Source organism: Bufo gargarizans, chromosome 6 (genome assembly GCF_014858855.1).
Source record: "Bufo gargarizans isolate SCDJY-AF-19 chromosome 6, ASM1485885v1, whole genome shotgun sequence".
NCBI lineage: Eukaryota > Metazoa > Chordata > Amphibia > Anura > Bufonidae > Bufo > Bufo gargarizans.
Genome location: NC_058085.1, coordinates 308323021 through 308338914, shown reverse-complemented (window position 1 = coordinate 308338914; position 15894 = coordinate 308323021). Strand labels below are relative to the sequence as shown.

General features: G+C 44.0%; 1 protein-coding gene across 2 annotated transcripts in view; it reads right to left on the bottom strand.

The window, feature by feature from the left end:
- The window catches only part of STAMBPL1 (STAM binding protein like 1), a 92160-nt gene that overhangs the window by 55952 nt on the left and 20314 nt on the right, over nucleotides 1–15894 (bottom strand). For both annotated transcript variants that reach the window (XM_044297033.1, XM_044297032.1), the window contains one exon: nucleotides 1488–1571. Coding sequence is in view for 1 of the 2 variants with exons in the window: in XM_044297032.1 (XP_044152967.1) it covers nucleotides 1488–1517 (30 nt within the window). In the remaining variant the exon portion in view is untranslated. The remainder of the gene's footprint in view (nucleotides 1–1487; nucleotides 1572–15894) is intronic.

The following is a 15894-nucleotide window of genomic DNA, read 5'->3' as shown; positions in this document are numbered from 1 at the left end:
TATTGCAGCTCAGCTCATAGGGCTGTTTTTGGAGGAAGCCTCCATGTTTCTCTAATTCTGGACAACCCATTTAAGGCTACTTTCACACTTGCGGCAGTGTGATCCGGCGGGCAGTTCAGTTGTTGGAACTGCCCGCCGGATCCGCCGATCTGGATGTGACTGAAAGCATTTGTGAGACGCATCCGGATGCGGATCCGTCTCACAAATGCATTGCAAGAACGGATCCGTCTCTCCGCTTGTCATGCGGACAGATCGATCCGTCTTGTATTTTTTTTTTTACATTTTTACCGGTCTGCGCATGCGCAGACCGGAAGGACAGATACGGCATTCCGGTATTTTGAACTAATATAATCGTATGGGAAAAAGCGGCATTCAGGCAAGTCTTCAGTTTTTTTCGCCAGAGATAAAACTGTAGCATGCTGCGGTTTTATCTTTTGCCTGATCAGTCAAAATGACTTAACTGAAGACATCCTGATGCATCCTGAACGGATTGCTCTTCATTCAGAATGCATGGGGATATGCCTGATCAGTTCTTTTCCGGTATTGAGCCCTTTTGACGTAACTCAGGGCCGGAAAAGAAAACCGCTGAAAGTTCCCTAAGAGGCGCTGTATAATAATTGTGGGTTATCTCTGTAGATCTGTGCAAGAGAGCTGGTGTAGATTTCAGGCTGGGTTCAGACCTGAGCGTTTTACAGCGCGTTCCTACGCGCTGTAAAACACTCAACAGGCAAGAACCAATGATTCCTTATGGGAATGGTTCTCACCTGAGCGTTTTACAGCGCGTACGATCGCGTTCCCATACATAGACTTCTGGGAACGCACGACAATGGGCGTTCGCATACTACCAGAGCCGCGTATGTGAGACGCCGGAGAATCGCGCATACACAGCGCTCAGGTCAGTACGCTCAGGTCTGAACCGGCTGTCAGATATCATCTACACCATTTTCCTGATTGTAATAAATATGCCAAACAAGTTTTGCCTGGCCCCACATCACCCATTTCCACCCACTTTTTGGCAAAAGAGGCAAACGGGGCTTGAAACCCCCAAAACGTTGGAAACTCTTGGGCCAGCAGGCAAATTATGCACACCAGTTTTGGGGAATACAGGAGAAGATACATTCCGCCCCCCCCCCCCCCCAAATATCTCTGGATCTATTGCATATTATACACTGCACAATCCAGTCCTCCACATACAGATGTTACAAATCTGGCTGTCGTTTTAACTCTTTAAGGAGTGCATCAAGGAAAGCGTTTCCAAATTGAGCTCTGCTGCATCCAATATAGCCCTCCTACCTCTGTGCATCACATCTAGAAGGTCTGTTGCTTTATATAGAAATGAAATAGTACAAGCGAGTAAAGGCAAACCAGAAGTAGAAAGTAGAGATTGCATCATAACTTGCTGAAAAGTATATTACATCTATAAACTATACAGTATAATACATGCATATTATAATGCTACATATAGAGAATAAACCAAAATGATTCACCAGTGATGAAATGGAGATGGACTGCTCCATGCTGCCTTCAGAGTTGATGGGAAGGGGCTGCTAATAGCTTTACAATCCGTCCATCTGCAACCAGAGGAGAAACAAAGGAAATCAATGCTTCACAAGTATCAAATAACGTCAGTTCCTCAGTTCTGTATGAATCATTGGTCGATACAGTGGCCCCGAAATTATAATGGTCTTAATGGTCTCAAGCCTCAGATGCAGGAGGAGCGGCATGACACCGATGTTCAGCAAATACAATCACCGTATTCTGCGCTCATTAGAAACTGCTTTGATTCAAATAAAATGTATGGATTTACAGAAAACGTAGGGGGAGATGACGAAGAGTGAAGGAATAGAAATATCCCTGACAGCATTAGCACCGAGGGAATACGGTATCTCTTCTGTGAGATGGTAACCCTGTTGCCTTGGTCCTAGGCATGAATCCTACCAAGGGCAGCAGCTGCATCAAGTTTGCCCTTTCTTCTCGTGTGTTTCCGCCCACACACCTGGGTATACTGCAGTTCTACAGAATATGTTGGCACTATACAAGAAAAAAACATTTCTACTAATGCAAATAATAAACTGTTGCCATTGAATGTTCTTGCTTAGTAAATTTACCTAGTACTTTACTTTTTTCTACGGAGATGGCAAACATGGTCAGCCTTATGAAGGCTACGTTGAGCTGCCTTTGGTCACCAAGTAACCTAACAGTTAACAGATATACACAGACTGTCCTATGCTCTCCTCTCTCCACATCTGTCAATCTTGTGTATATTACTGCCATAATTATATGAAATTGTCCTGTTAGCCCCTAAACCAGACATGCATTATCCTGAGATAAATGGCACAAGATATTAAAGAAACAAGAAAGGATAAAGATATAAACTCATCGGATGCCTCAAATGTTCCTTTCCCTTTGACATCAGTCACCCACAGGTTTTTATGTTAAAAGAAAATGCATGCATTTAAGGTATACTTTTCTTTACTGGATACCTGTGATGGACGCCATCCATCAGCCATAGGTTCTCATGTTATGTCTATCCTCAACTCTGTTGTCCAACGAAACCACCTCCCCCCTGTTACTCCTCTGTCTCTACACTCTGCCAATTCCTTCACTGGCTCCTTATTACCTGGAGAATCCAGTACAAAACACTATGACATAAAAGGCTGTCTACAACATGTCCGCTCCATACATCTGTGACCTTATCACCAAGTATCTTCCCACACAGAATTTCTAATCCTCACAAGACTTCACTGTTGTCCTCTTATCTCCTCTTTCCATGGTCACCTCCAAGATTTCTCCCGTGCATCTCTCATACTCTGGAACTCCCTACCACAACATATCCGACTCTCACCTACAGTGGAATCCTTAAAAAGAAACATGAAAATCCACCTCTTCAGACAAGCCTACAACCTACAGTAACCCTGCTGCCACTATACCCCTGTATGACCAGATTTAACCTCACCTACTGTATGTGTCCCTTTGTAGATTGTAAGCCCTTGCAGGCAGGGTCCCCTTTTTTTCTGTACCATTTTGTAACTTGTCTTGTTCATGCTTATTGCAATTATTTGGTATGTGCACCCCATGGAATGAATGTCACTTTAATAAATAATAATAATATTAGAAAGTATACTTTATTGTATGTGTAGTGCCCTACTGCCCGAGGATACTTTGTATTGTGGATGCTTGTGAACATTTGCCCCCATTACTACTATGCAAGGCCATCAACTCCCTACTTTATTGTACTTTGAATGATAAACCTGCAATATCACTTATGCTGTTCTGTGCACATACTATTTAATATTTTTTAATTTTATACTTTTATTGCAATACATCCTGTTTGAACTGTTATTGAACTTAATCTGCACTGCACAGTAGAAAGGGTTAATGCACAGCCAACTTATACTAAGATATTTGGGGACTTTCTAGCTATGCACTGAGAAGTTAGAAATCTTTCACTATAAGGAATTATTCAGAGTTGTGGAGGGGAAAAACAGACACACTGACCTTTTGACTGTCTGGTTTAGCACTGTTATGTACATAGAAAGACTTGTTTATGTATGGAAAATTGTTTTGTCATTCACAAAGACTTGAATTGAAACTCTATACAAGTCTATGACGGATTGAAATTGCAACATTGTTTCTGTTTAGGCTGTGCTTCTCCACTCCACCTTTCCCACTAAAAGGTTCATGGTCAGTTAGAAACTGTATATAAGGAGAGACGTTAGAGTCCTTAGTTGTCTGCAGATAGGCACCAGTGTTTAGTTCAAGAGACTCTGTCAGACTGCATGAGTGACCAGAAGAAGACACTGACAGGGATATTCTGCCACAGATCCTGGGTCACCATACCGTTAAAAAAAATTGGCCAGCTAGATGATAAGCCTCAGACTCTGGGCCACCTGCTCTTTCACCAGAGTAACAGCCTTCTGAGAGAGAGGGACAGCTAGTTCAGGCCTTTCCTAGGCACAGAACCTTCTTCTGCCAGGGAGGAGACTAGAGAAGGCAGCAGTGCATTGCAATCTGCTCTTGTTGACCCCTTCCTCCCCAACGTTGCAAAGGGTCCTCAAACAAGCATGAGAAATTCCAGTAATAAATAGCACTATAATATGCAGTGTCATTTTCTTCTCCACTGTCTAGACAGTTATAGTCATCTACTTCTAGGAATTTAGAAGTATGGATGAATGAATAAAAGTTGTCTAGGCCGCTTCAGTGAAGATCACCATGCCAACACAGAGAAGGAAGGAAGCAGGGAAGCTACTAATCATGTTAGACCACCACTGAATGCAGGAGCAGGTGAACTAGAAAGATAAACAGCAGGGGGCGCTACTAGAGAATAAAATGTAAAGTACATTTTATTTTTATTTATTTTTTTTAAACTGTATTTTTATTACATGTATACTGCAATAATACTTTGTATGAAATCCACTGCTCATTGCATAGTAATACTTTTCATGGGACAACCCCTGTAACTCACTGCTCACCTGGTTAACACAAATTTTGAGAGCTTTGGGAATAGAGAGATCTCCAAGCTAACAACTAATAGCACACTGCTCTATAAACAATGTATACAAAGGCAAACGGCAACTATCCAAATCTGGGGAACCTGATGGCACCGTATACAATACAGTCATAGGGATCCCCTAATGACTGGAATAAAAAACTGTTTATAGGTTCAGTTTATGGCTATTTATTGGAGATGAGAAAGAAGGTAAAAGAAAAAACAATAAGAAACTAAACAAAAGCAAAAATACTAGAAACTTCTACTAACTGATGTGTACAAGACTGAAGGAGCCCCATCAGTCAGTGGTTTCAGTGTATCACCCTTATTGAAGCAGCTCTTATCTATATTGTTTTTTTAATCCAGAAACAAGGAATCCAACATTGTTGTATCAATGGAATGTAGGCAGTGGCGTAGCTATAGGGGTCGCAGCGGTCGCAATTGCGACCGGGCCCCTAAGCCAGGGGGGCCCACGGGTCCCCCCAGGAGAGACGGAGTGAAGCCCTGGCCCCTGATTTGCAGAGTACAGTACTTGCCGGCGGCTAACTTCACAGGGGGGGCGGAGGCAGAGCCGTGCGTGCAGCTGCGCAGGCTCAGCCAGGAGAGGGAGTGGTCCCGTCTGGAAGTACTGGCGAGAAGTGGAGCTTGCCGCCCGAGTGAGTGAGGTGAGGGCGGCCGTGGCGACGTGACTGGAGCGGCGGAGGAGAAGCTGCGTGCCGCCTGAGGGACTGAGGTGAGGGCGGCCGTGGCGACGTGACTAGCAGAGATTCGGAGAAGGTCTCTGCTCTGGCTGCTTGCTAGTAGCTAGAGTACACTAGCATCACATAGGATAGCAGTAGTGGGTCCTCTTACTAGCACCGTTCTAGTCACATGTGCAGCTGCAAATGAGCTCTGCAGGTAAGAGGACCCACTACTGCTATCCTACAAGTACTGGTAGATGTCACAGCAGAGTCCTATAAATCATGTGATGGTCTATGGCCCATAGACCATCACATTCATAGCACAAGCGGCAGCTATATCATCATCATCATCACTGCTTCATCATATGCCAGCAGGGCTATTAACATTGCCGCCAAGCCCGCCATTATTGCTCACACAGGGCTGGTCAGCACTGGAAATATGGGATTGCAAGTGCAACACCTATGGGAGCAGTGACTGTCACCATATTGCCGTGAGTGACTAATGATATAGCTGCCGCTTGCAATCCCATATTTCCAGTGCTGACCAGTCCTGTGTGAGAAATAATGGCGGGCTTGGCGGCAATGTTAATAGCCCTGCTGGCATATGATGAAGCAAACTGAAAGGATAAGTGAAGGAAAATTAAGTACCTCCCATGCTGCCGAATGACACATATAGGCCGAATGCACACGGCCGTGTTCCACGGCTGTGAACGGTTCGTGGTATCCTGGCCTGGATTCCTGCTGACAGCAGGAGCGCACGGCGTCATTGGTTGCTATGACGCCGTGCGCTTCATGCCGCCGCTGCACTACAGTAATACACTTGTATGATCTATACATTACTGTAGTACAGTGGCGGCATGAAGCGCACGGCGTCAGTGCGCTCCTGCTGTCAGCAGGAATCCAGGCCGGAATACCACGGACCGTTCACGGCCGTGTGCATTCGGCCATAGACTGATTCCAGCACAAGTGGCAGCATATTATCATCAATATGGGCATGGGCACGGTGGGCGTGCAGGGGTCTGGTGGTGTTAGGAAATGGTATAGAAGGTAAGGGGGGGGGGGGGCCCAAAATGAATTCTTGCACCAGGGCCAATGAGCCAATAGCTACGCCCCTGAATGTAGGCATAAAAGCCATACATAAGTGACTTAAAAGGATCAGGATGGAAAAATCAATAGATGATCTGCACAGTGATCCCAATGTTCCTGCTCTGTTTAATATTTATAAGCCATGTGTCTTCTTCCTATAACCGGAAACATGTCTACAGGCGGCAGGACATCATCCCTTGAAGGTTAAACAGAAACATCTGGGATTAAGAGTTTGCAGATAAAAAAAAAACAAATGGTTTTAAATATTAGAATGTTGACGTTCTGTGGAGTGAGAAGCCCATTATTTGTGCCCCACGTGTAATACCAGGTATCGGGACTGGGTACCTGCAAGATGAGACTCTCTATAATATATGATTGAACATGTGATTTATCCATTCTGCTATGTGATACAAAATATGGTACTGATCACTAATAAAGTGGGCTATAAAATATATTAAAATGTATTAAACTTTCCTGCAGATTTTTTGTAACCAGATATAGAATAAGGACTGTGCCTGCTTCTGATTATCCAAATCCCTAATCGTTTTAAACAGGTGCCATTCTTTAAGCCTTATGTAATACAGGTCATATGGTCCTTTCTGTGATACAGCACAGTGATGCATGGCATGCAATACAGCATACTAAGCTTCATCAGACATGTCAGGAGAGGTGACAGGTCCTCTTTAACAGTGATATCATATATTTAAACAATCCGGTGTTCGCCTCACTCTTGTGGCGTAACCTCTTTACATGCAGGTAGCGAGGGTAGTGACTGAGAAACTTCCATTGGTGATGAGAGTCTCAGAATGTGAAATAATATCTGACGGGCTTAAAGGGGATAAAGAACATGTAAATACTTAAATTTAATACAGTGGATATAAAAAGTCTACACACCCCTGTTAAAATGTCAGGTTTCTTTGCTGTAAAAAAATGAGACAAAGATAAATCATTTCAGAACTTTTTCCACCTTTAATGTGACCTATAAGCTGTACAACTCAATTGAAAAACAAACTGAAATCTTTTAGGTAAAGGGAACAAAAAAAAGTAAAATTATGTGGTTCCCCTCTCATAACTGGGGATGTAGCTGTGTTCAGAATTAAGCAATCACATTCAAAATCATGTTAAATAGGAGTCAGCAAACACCTGCCATCATTTAAAGTGCCTGTGATTAACCCCAAATAAAGTGCAGCTGCTCTAGTTGGTCTTTCCTGAAATTTTCTTAGTCGCATCTCACAGCAAAAGCCATGGTCCACAGAGAGCTTCCAAAGCATCAGAGGGATCTCATTGTTAGGCCTCTTTCACACTACCGTTTTTTTTTTCCGTTTTGCGGTCCGTATACGGAACCATTCATTTCAATGGTTCCGCAAAAAAACTGAATGTGTTCCGTATGCATTCCGTTTCCGTATTTCCGTTTTTCCGTTCCGTTGAAAAGATAGAACATGTCCTATATTTGGCCGCAAATCACGGTCCGTGGCTCCATTCAAGTCAATGGGTCCGCAAAAAAAACGGAACACATACGGAAATGCATCCGTATGTCTTCCGTATCCGTTCCGTTTTTTGCGGAACCATCAATTGAAAATGTTATGCCCAGCCCAATTTTTTCTATGTAATTACTGTATACTGTATATGCCATAAGGAAGAACGGAACAACGGAACGGAAACGGAACCACAACGGAAGCAAAAAACGGAACAACGGATCTGTGAAAAACGGAACGCAAAACACTGAATTCAACATACTGTAGTGTGAAAGAGGCCTTAAAAGGTATCAGTCAGGAGAAGGATACAAAAGAATTTCCAAGGCATTAGATATACCATGGAACACAGTGAAGACCGTCATCATCAAGTGGAGAAAATATGGCACAACAGTGACATTACCAAGAACTGGACGCCCCTCCAAAATTGATGAAAAGACGAGAATAAAACTCGTCTGGGAGGCGACCAAGAGGCCTACAGCAACATTAAAGGAGCTGCAGGAATATCTGGCAAGTACTGTCTGTGTGATACATGTGACAACAATCTCCCGTATTCTTCATATGTCTGGGCTATGGGGTAGACTGGCAAGACGAAAGCCTTTTCTTACAAAGAAAAACATCCAAGCCAGGCTACATTTTGCAAAAACACATCTGAAGTCTCCCAAAAGCATGTGGGAAAAGGTGTTATGGTCTGATGAAACCATGGATGAACTTTTTGGCCATAATTCTAAAAGATATGTTTGGCCCAAAAACAACACTGCACGTCACCAAAAGAACACCATCCCCACAGTGAAGCATGGTGGTGGCAGCATCATGCCAAGGGGCTGTTTTTCTTCATCTGGAACTGGGGCCTTAGTTAAGCTAGAGGGAAATATGAACAGTTCCAAATAACAGTCAATATTGGCACAAAACCTTCAGGCTTCTGCTAGAAAGCTGAACATGATGAGGAACTTCATCTTTCAGCATGACAACGACCCAAAGCATACATCCAAATCAACAAAGGAATGGCTTCACCAGAAGAAGATTAAAGTTTTGGAATGGCCCAGCCAGAGCCCAGACCTGAATCTGATTAGAAAATCTGTGGGGTGATCTGAAGAGGGCTGTGCACAGGAGTTGCCCTCGCAATCTGACAGTGGAGAGGAGGATGAGGCATCTCTTTAGCTCAGTGTTCTGAAGTAACTTGTCCTCCTGTGTGATTAGGATAGGTTTTGTGTGGACTAATAGGACGTCAGCCATTTTATTTCCCATGATTGTTCCCCAGACAAAACAAGCCATTATAACTAATGAAAGGTATTTATGAATATATTTGTAATTAATATTTAAGTATTTTCAGTAATTTTATTTTGTTAATTCCCGGAGAATCCCTTTATAATGGGGTTTTCCGGGCTCCTGATATTGATGACCTATCTTGAGGATAGGTCATTAATATCTGTTCGGTAAGGGTATGTCACCCACTCACCCTGCACCCCTACCAATTAGCTGTTCCCTGCAGCTTCTGGCACTGGAACAGCTCTGTTCAAAGAGTAGTGGCTGTACAGGGTTATTGCAACTCCTCTCCCACTGAAGTGAAGGGAAGATGAGCTGCAGTTCCCAGCCCACCCAATACACTTTTAACTGAGCTGTGCTTTTTATTCCATTTAGAGACAAATTTGTAATATTCAGATTTTATGGCAGAACTGTAATCTTTAGGTCTGTACATAGGTCACTAGGCACTATATAGAAATATATAAAGCTAACACAAAAGGTACTGACAGAAAAACCGCGAGGCTCTCGTATAATGTTACAGCGAGCTGCCTGATAAGGATGGAAAAGGGGGGAGGGGCGTCCATCTCTACACTCCAGCAAGACATAGCAGCTCATTACCAAAAATGAATGAGTCATAGGCATGTATTAGTCATCTGTACGAAAAGCAATTATCGCTTTCTCCTTTGGAGGCTACAAACACATTCTCGTATTTGATCGACATATTGTGGACTTTTATAGCATCATTCACAGGATTAGCTGAACACATCAATTATCATCTAAAACACAGTCGGGGGTCATGCATGAAAGGAGCCATTTCTGACATTTACTGTGTAAAAGTAGCACAATTTAGATCACACTCGACTACTCGCCCAGAAATGGCGAGAGATTCATAAAAAAATAAAACTGTGCAAGCAATACTAGGCCAAATCCTAACGCTGAATTCACAAGTTCATTCACCCAATAGTTTAATTTTACCTCAATCACTCTATATACCGTACTTTTTCTCCTTTTATTTTATTTTCGTGAGGAAAAACTGCAGCATAATACAGTATCAGCAAATTGAATGGGATTTGACATATTTTTCTTCTCTGCAGAAATGGACCTGCAGTGCGGATTTTGAAAAACCGCAGCTTGTCAAGTGTTCATGTTATTTTGCACCTTCTGTAGTGGTTTGCCCCATAGATGGCAATGAGGTTGTTTACATAAACAGAAGACCCGCAACAACAACAAAAAGAATGCACCAAAACCGTGATAAATAAGGGATTGTTCACATCACCGTTACGACTTTCCGTCATAACATGGTTATAACGGAAAATAATGGAATCCATATGACGGAAATCAAAATGGAAGCCTTTAAGAGGCATCTTATTTTGACCCATCATAATAGAAGTCTATGAGAAAGCCTGACGGATGCTGTGAAGATACGAGATGTGCAGCACCTGAAACTACGGATACTGGACGCCTGTGCTAGCATTTCTCCTGCGGTGTTGCTATCAGTGTGTGAAGAGTGGGAGAAGAGGGTTGCATTGACAATCCAACACAATGGGCAGCACATTGAACACATTTTATAAGTGGTCATAAACTTGTAAATAACTCATGAAAGAATAAAGTTACGTTAAAACCAAGCACACCATTGTTTTTCTTGTGAAATTGACCCTCTTCCAATTGAAAAAACAAAAGTTGGATTCAAAACGCCCGATTTCAAAATGGCCGCCATGGTCACCACCCATCTTGAAAAGTTTCCCACCTCACATATACTAATGTGCCACAAACAGGAAGTTAATATCACCAACCATTCCCATTGTATTAAGGTGTATCCATATAAATGGCCCACCCTGTATTTAGAATATGTAACAGCTTAATTAAAGAACTACTTAGTCCCATCTCGACCTCTCATGGTTACAATTGTTTTTAACATTCAAAAATAGGCAATGCATTCCCCTATAAAGGCACTAATGTCCGTTGACAGTGATCATTAGGAGTACTATTTTTTATAGGCTATGAACACCATTGGGGGCAATTTTTATTATTGCATTCTAATTATCTTGGGCTGAAAACCCTTTTTTCTTTTTTTTTTTTTCACTTTTCCATTTGCTGTTTATTAAAAATTCTTAACAGTTTTCCTTGGGGTTTTCTTGCATCTGCAAACTGTTGCTTTTCCTTCTCAGTTAAAGTTGTCAGAGCGTCGCCCTGATAGCTAGATCTGTAGACCTTATCTTTCATTTCCTAACATCTCATGAACAAACATTTAAGCTAAATTCTTATGAGCGTGAGAAGACTTTAGCTTAAATGAGTGTTTATGCGCTGTCAGGAGTGAAGAGATAAGGACTACAAACTGAGCCATCAGAGCAGCACTCTAAAAGGTTTTATTAGGAAGGAGAAGAAACAGTCTGCAGATGCAGTGAAAGTCAGCGACTGTAGAAGACAAACTGTTGAAAATGTTTAATAAAAAACTATTGGAAAATTATTTTTTTAGCCCAAGATAAGTTGCTTGATGGAACTTTCAACATATATTTTTTTTTTATAAAATGAAGTCTTGGTGATGACTTGAATGGAACCAAGCAATGAATGGCTAAAAAGCATCATGTTCAATGTGATTCGACAATAAGGGAAGGGCGACACAGGTAGCATTGACATGGCTGTCGTAAGGCCAAAACCTGCAGCCACTGGGCATTAGCCCAATAGCCTAGTGAGGTTTTATATGCTGCTGTAGGGGCGGATTGGGAACTTAAGTGACCCTGGGAAAAAAAAAACTAAAAGAGGCTCCATGTTGTAGGTGGGTCCAAATTGACAGAAGACGGGACAAAACAAAAGGGACTGCAATACCGTAGTGCAGTACGGAATACCACCCCAGCAGAATCAAATACCACAGAGCAGCACAAAATACTACTGCCCCAACCACAGTATTCAATTCAAGAGGGCACCTGTAGCTGTTGAGCATCATTATCTACCTGGCTTGCGGCCATCAAGAGGGCTTGAGTGGCCCCCTGGGCATATTTTGCTGTAGGGTCTATGGCCAATACACCCCTGTGCTAATGTACACGCAATTATTTACCGATACAATTACTGATACTTTTTTACAACAGTGTGGTAGAATGAGATGGATGACTGTTCACACCACTATAAGAAAAGGAACCCAGTGCAATAGCAAGACTTAAAGAGGACCTTTCACCGGTCCTGACATTACCATATAAATACCTGGCAGTGTAGAGTATATTGATGAGATGCAATATCGCTTATATTTTCTTCTATGCGCTGCGTTGGGGCGCTGTAGCCCCTCGTTTTGGTTTCCCGCCCTGTATGTAAATCCATGCCATCGGTACAGGCCGGAGGAGACGGACGTGTTTCTCAGGGGGCATCGTCTACTCCCTGGTTGTGAGCTGGCCAATCGCAGTGTAGAGCTTCACAGCCAGGGAGCAGGAGACGCCCCATGAGAAACACGGCCATCTCCTCCTCCTTGTACCGATGGTATGGATTTACATACAGGGCGGGAAACCAGAGCGGGGGGGCACAGCAGGGGAATGGAGCAGCTCACAAAAAAAAAAATTGCGCTATCACATCTCATCAACATACTCTACACACTGCCAGGTATTTATATAGTAACGTCAGGACCGGTGAAAGGTCCTCTTTAAAGAGATCCTGTCCCTCCTGACATGTTTAGTAAATACATTCCCCATGAAATAAAACTCCTGCTATACCTTTTCTTAGAACTCTGCATTGTGCTGTTCCTCCGATACTCGTCCTAAATACTGGACAGGGTCAGATAGAACTCCAACGAGTCATGCCAATTTATTCATACATTTCAAGGAGAAGTAATAGAGGAACGGCAGAACACAGAGTTCTAAAGAAAGATACTCCAGGCTTGTTATTTCACGGGGAATTCAAGTATTTAGTAGAACATCACACAGTGATCTTCAGTTCTCTTATTAGACTCTTAGCGCACCATTTTCGTGATAAATCGGGGTCATAACTTGTAGCCTGTTCTTGTAAAAACAGAACATAAAAGAGGAAGAGAAAATGATAGTCCTCCCAACACTAAAAATGGATGTGCCTCCCAGCATCTATATAAGCCACCTGTTATATTTAAATATTCATAAAGTATACCAACCCGGGAAAAGACATTTCATGCAAAGAACAATATTTGTAAAGTAGAAATGTGAGCAGCTAGACAGATGTATGGCACTGGAAGCTGTACTTCTTCTTCCACCATCGGCAATAAAACTACCTCTGTGTTCTTCACCTGCATGGCTATCAATCAGCGGGTACTGACGGTTCAATAATGCAGGGCAGTAACCAGTCAAGATGACTGTGCCCATAGCCGTGTCATCCAGCTTTATAAGAAGCCTGACTTCAATCCCTCTGTCCTATTATTACGTCTGTGTAAATATGTGTGAAGGCAGTTTGCCTGGATTTGTGGGAGGGGCTGAGGTCCGCCTCCAGCCTATTTAGGGCACCCCCTTTACCTGGCTCCTGCACCGTCCGAGGTCTGAGCTTTGAAGGAGGAAGTCGCTGGTGGAGTTACTGGAGAGTTACCTACGAGTTGCTGAGTATACTATGAGTCATCCATACGGTACAGCTGGGGCCTCACGGTTGCCCCCTGTACCGGCTCATTTCATTTCACCAAACTTTGCACTCATGTCACAAATTCTCGTTACAAGTCACTATCATTTCATGTCTGCGGTACAGCACAGGGCCTCACGGTTGCCCTCTGTGCTAGCTCAATCCATTTCACTATTTTCATTTCAACCATGTCACAGTTTCACTCCAAGTCACGGTTTTCATGTCTGCCTCCATTTCCGGTCATGCATGCACGCGTACCACACCGCATCCCCACTCCTAGCACCACCAGCACATGTACCAGGTTCCCATGGCGGCCACCAACGCCGTTTTCCCTCCTCACCAACATCTCTCTCACACACATTCAGGTCACAATTTTCGTCACAGTCACCATCATTTCATGTCTAGCAGGCTTGTTCACATGAAGATTGGTCACACCACACCACCACTCCGGTCTGTACCCCTGCAGCAAGCAGGCTGGTTGTCTCCTGGGCTCACACCCCCCCCCCCCATTCCTGCTCATTTCACATCATGCCTCCCCTCGTTCTCCCCACCGCTGCACCGGCCCGTCCCGCTGCTTCTCCTGCCGCGCTGCCGATGGCGGCCGGCCGCGTCCCGGTCACTGGTCTGCGCACGCGCGGCCGGGGTACTGCGCATGCGCGGCGGCGTCGGCGCATGCGCGGTGTCCCGACGGCCGCCCGCTGGTGCGGCTGGTGTGTGGGGAGGGGGCCGCCACAGGTCCGCTCGGCCCCGGTCCATACCACAATACTCTGCCCCAGGCTGCAGCCACTGCCCCCCTCCCACAGGCGGCGCAACCCAGGAGGGGCTCAGACTGTTCCCCATCACACCCACACCCCCCACCACACCAGGCCACAGCCCCCTTCATTTTAAAAAACCCGTCATTTCGCACCACAATAAAAATCCACACCATCTGTCACTTTGTTGGCCAAGTTGTTCCCCTCGCCCAGCTCAGCGGGCACGCCCGCCCTCCCACAGTCACCAGTTGCTCACCGCAACCCGACTGCCCCACGCTCCCCCTCCACACACCACACCAGTACCACGGTCCCTCTCTTCCCCGCGTCTCCGTCCTCCTGCCACGCTGCCAATGGCGTCCGCCGCGTCCCGACGCCCGGTTTGCGCATGCCGCGGCCGGCCGGATGCCGCGCGCGTGCGCTGTGCGGGGGGGAGGGGGAGCCGAGGGGTGCCGCACATACACCCCTGCACCAGGCACCTCAAGATTCGGCTACCGCTCCCCTCCATCAGCCAGCACATTCAGGAGGGGGGCGCCACATCCATGTACCATAATCCACCGCAATAAAACCTTAAACGCTACACACAACCACCAGAACAACCCGCATGGGAAAATAGAAACGAAAAAAGGAAAAAAAAATATATATATATATATATATATATATATATATATATATATATATATATATAAACCCGCCATATGGAAAAACAGAAAAACCCGCCACATAAAAAAAAAAAAAAAAAAAAAACCCGCCATATGAAAAAAAAAAAAACGCCATAGGAAAAAAAAAAAAAAAAAAAAAAAAAAAAAACGGCCGTCTGCGAATCACACGTCACGGGGGCTCATTTCGTACCACAATAAAAATCCACACCATTCAAACGCATCACACAATCACCAAAGAAACCCGCCATATGGAAAAAAGAAAAAAAAAAAAACAAACCCACAAAAAAAAAATAATATTAAACCCGCCATATGAAAAGGAAAAAAAAAAAAAAAAAAAAAAATAAAAAAAAAAAATTTAAATAAATAAATTATAATTAAAAATAAATAAATTAAATAAAAAAAAAAAAAAAATTTATAAATCAATAACTAAAAAAAAAAAAAATTATAATAATTTTTTAATTCTGCCATTAGTCGCCCACGCATGGCTTCTCCGGTTTAGTTTCACTCGCAGCACTCCGCCATTTGGTCCTACGCGGGTCTTCTCCGGTTAGCACGCACCCACGACTCCACCATTAGTCTCCCACGCATGGTTTCTCCGGTTCAGTTGCACACATACGACCCCGCATTTGAGTCTCACGCCTGGCTCCGTCATTAGAGTCTCTCGCGCATGGCTTTCTCCATTTTAGTGTTTCACATACAATCCGCCATTAGTCTCACACATGGCTTCTCCGTTTCAGTTTTCACACATAACGCCGCCATTAGAGTCCCTCACGCATTGCTTCGCCGGTTAGTTGCACACACATTTCTCCGCCATTACAGACTCTCACGCATTACTTCGCCGTTCTAGGTCACACACAATTTCCCCGCCATTACAGACTCTCACGCATTACTTCGCCGTTTTAGTTACACACAATTCTCCGCCATTTCAGACTCTCATGCATTACTTCGCCG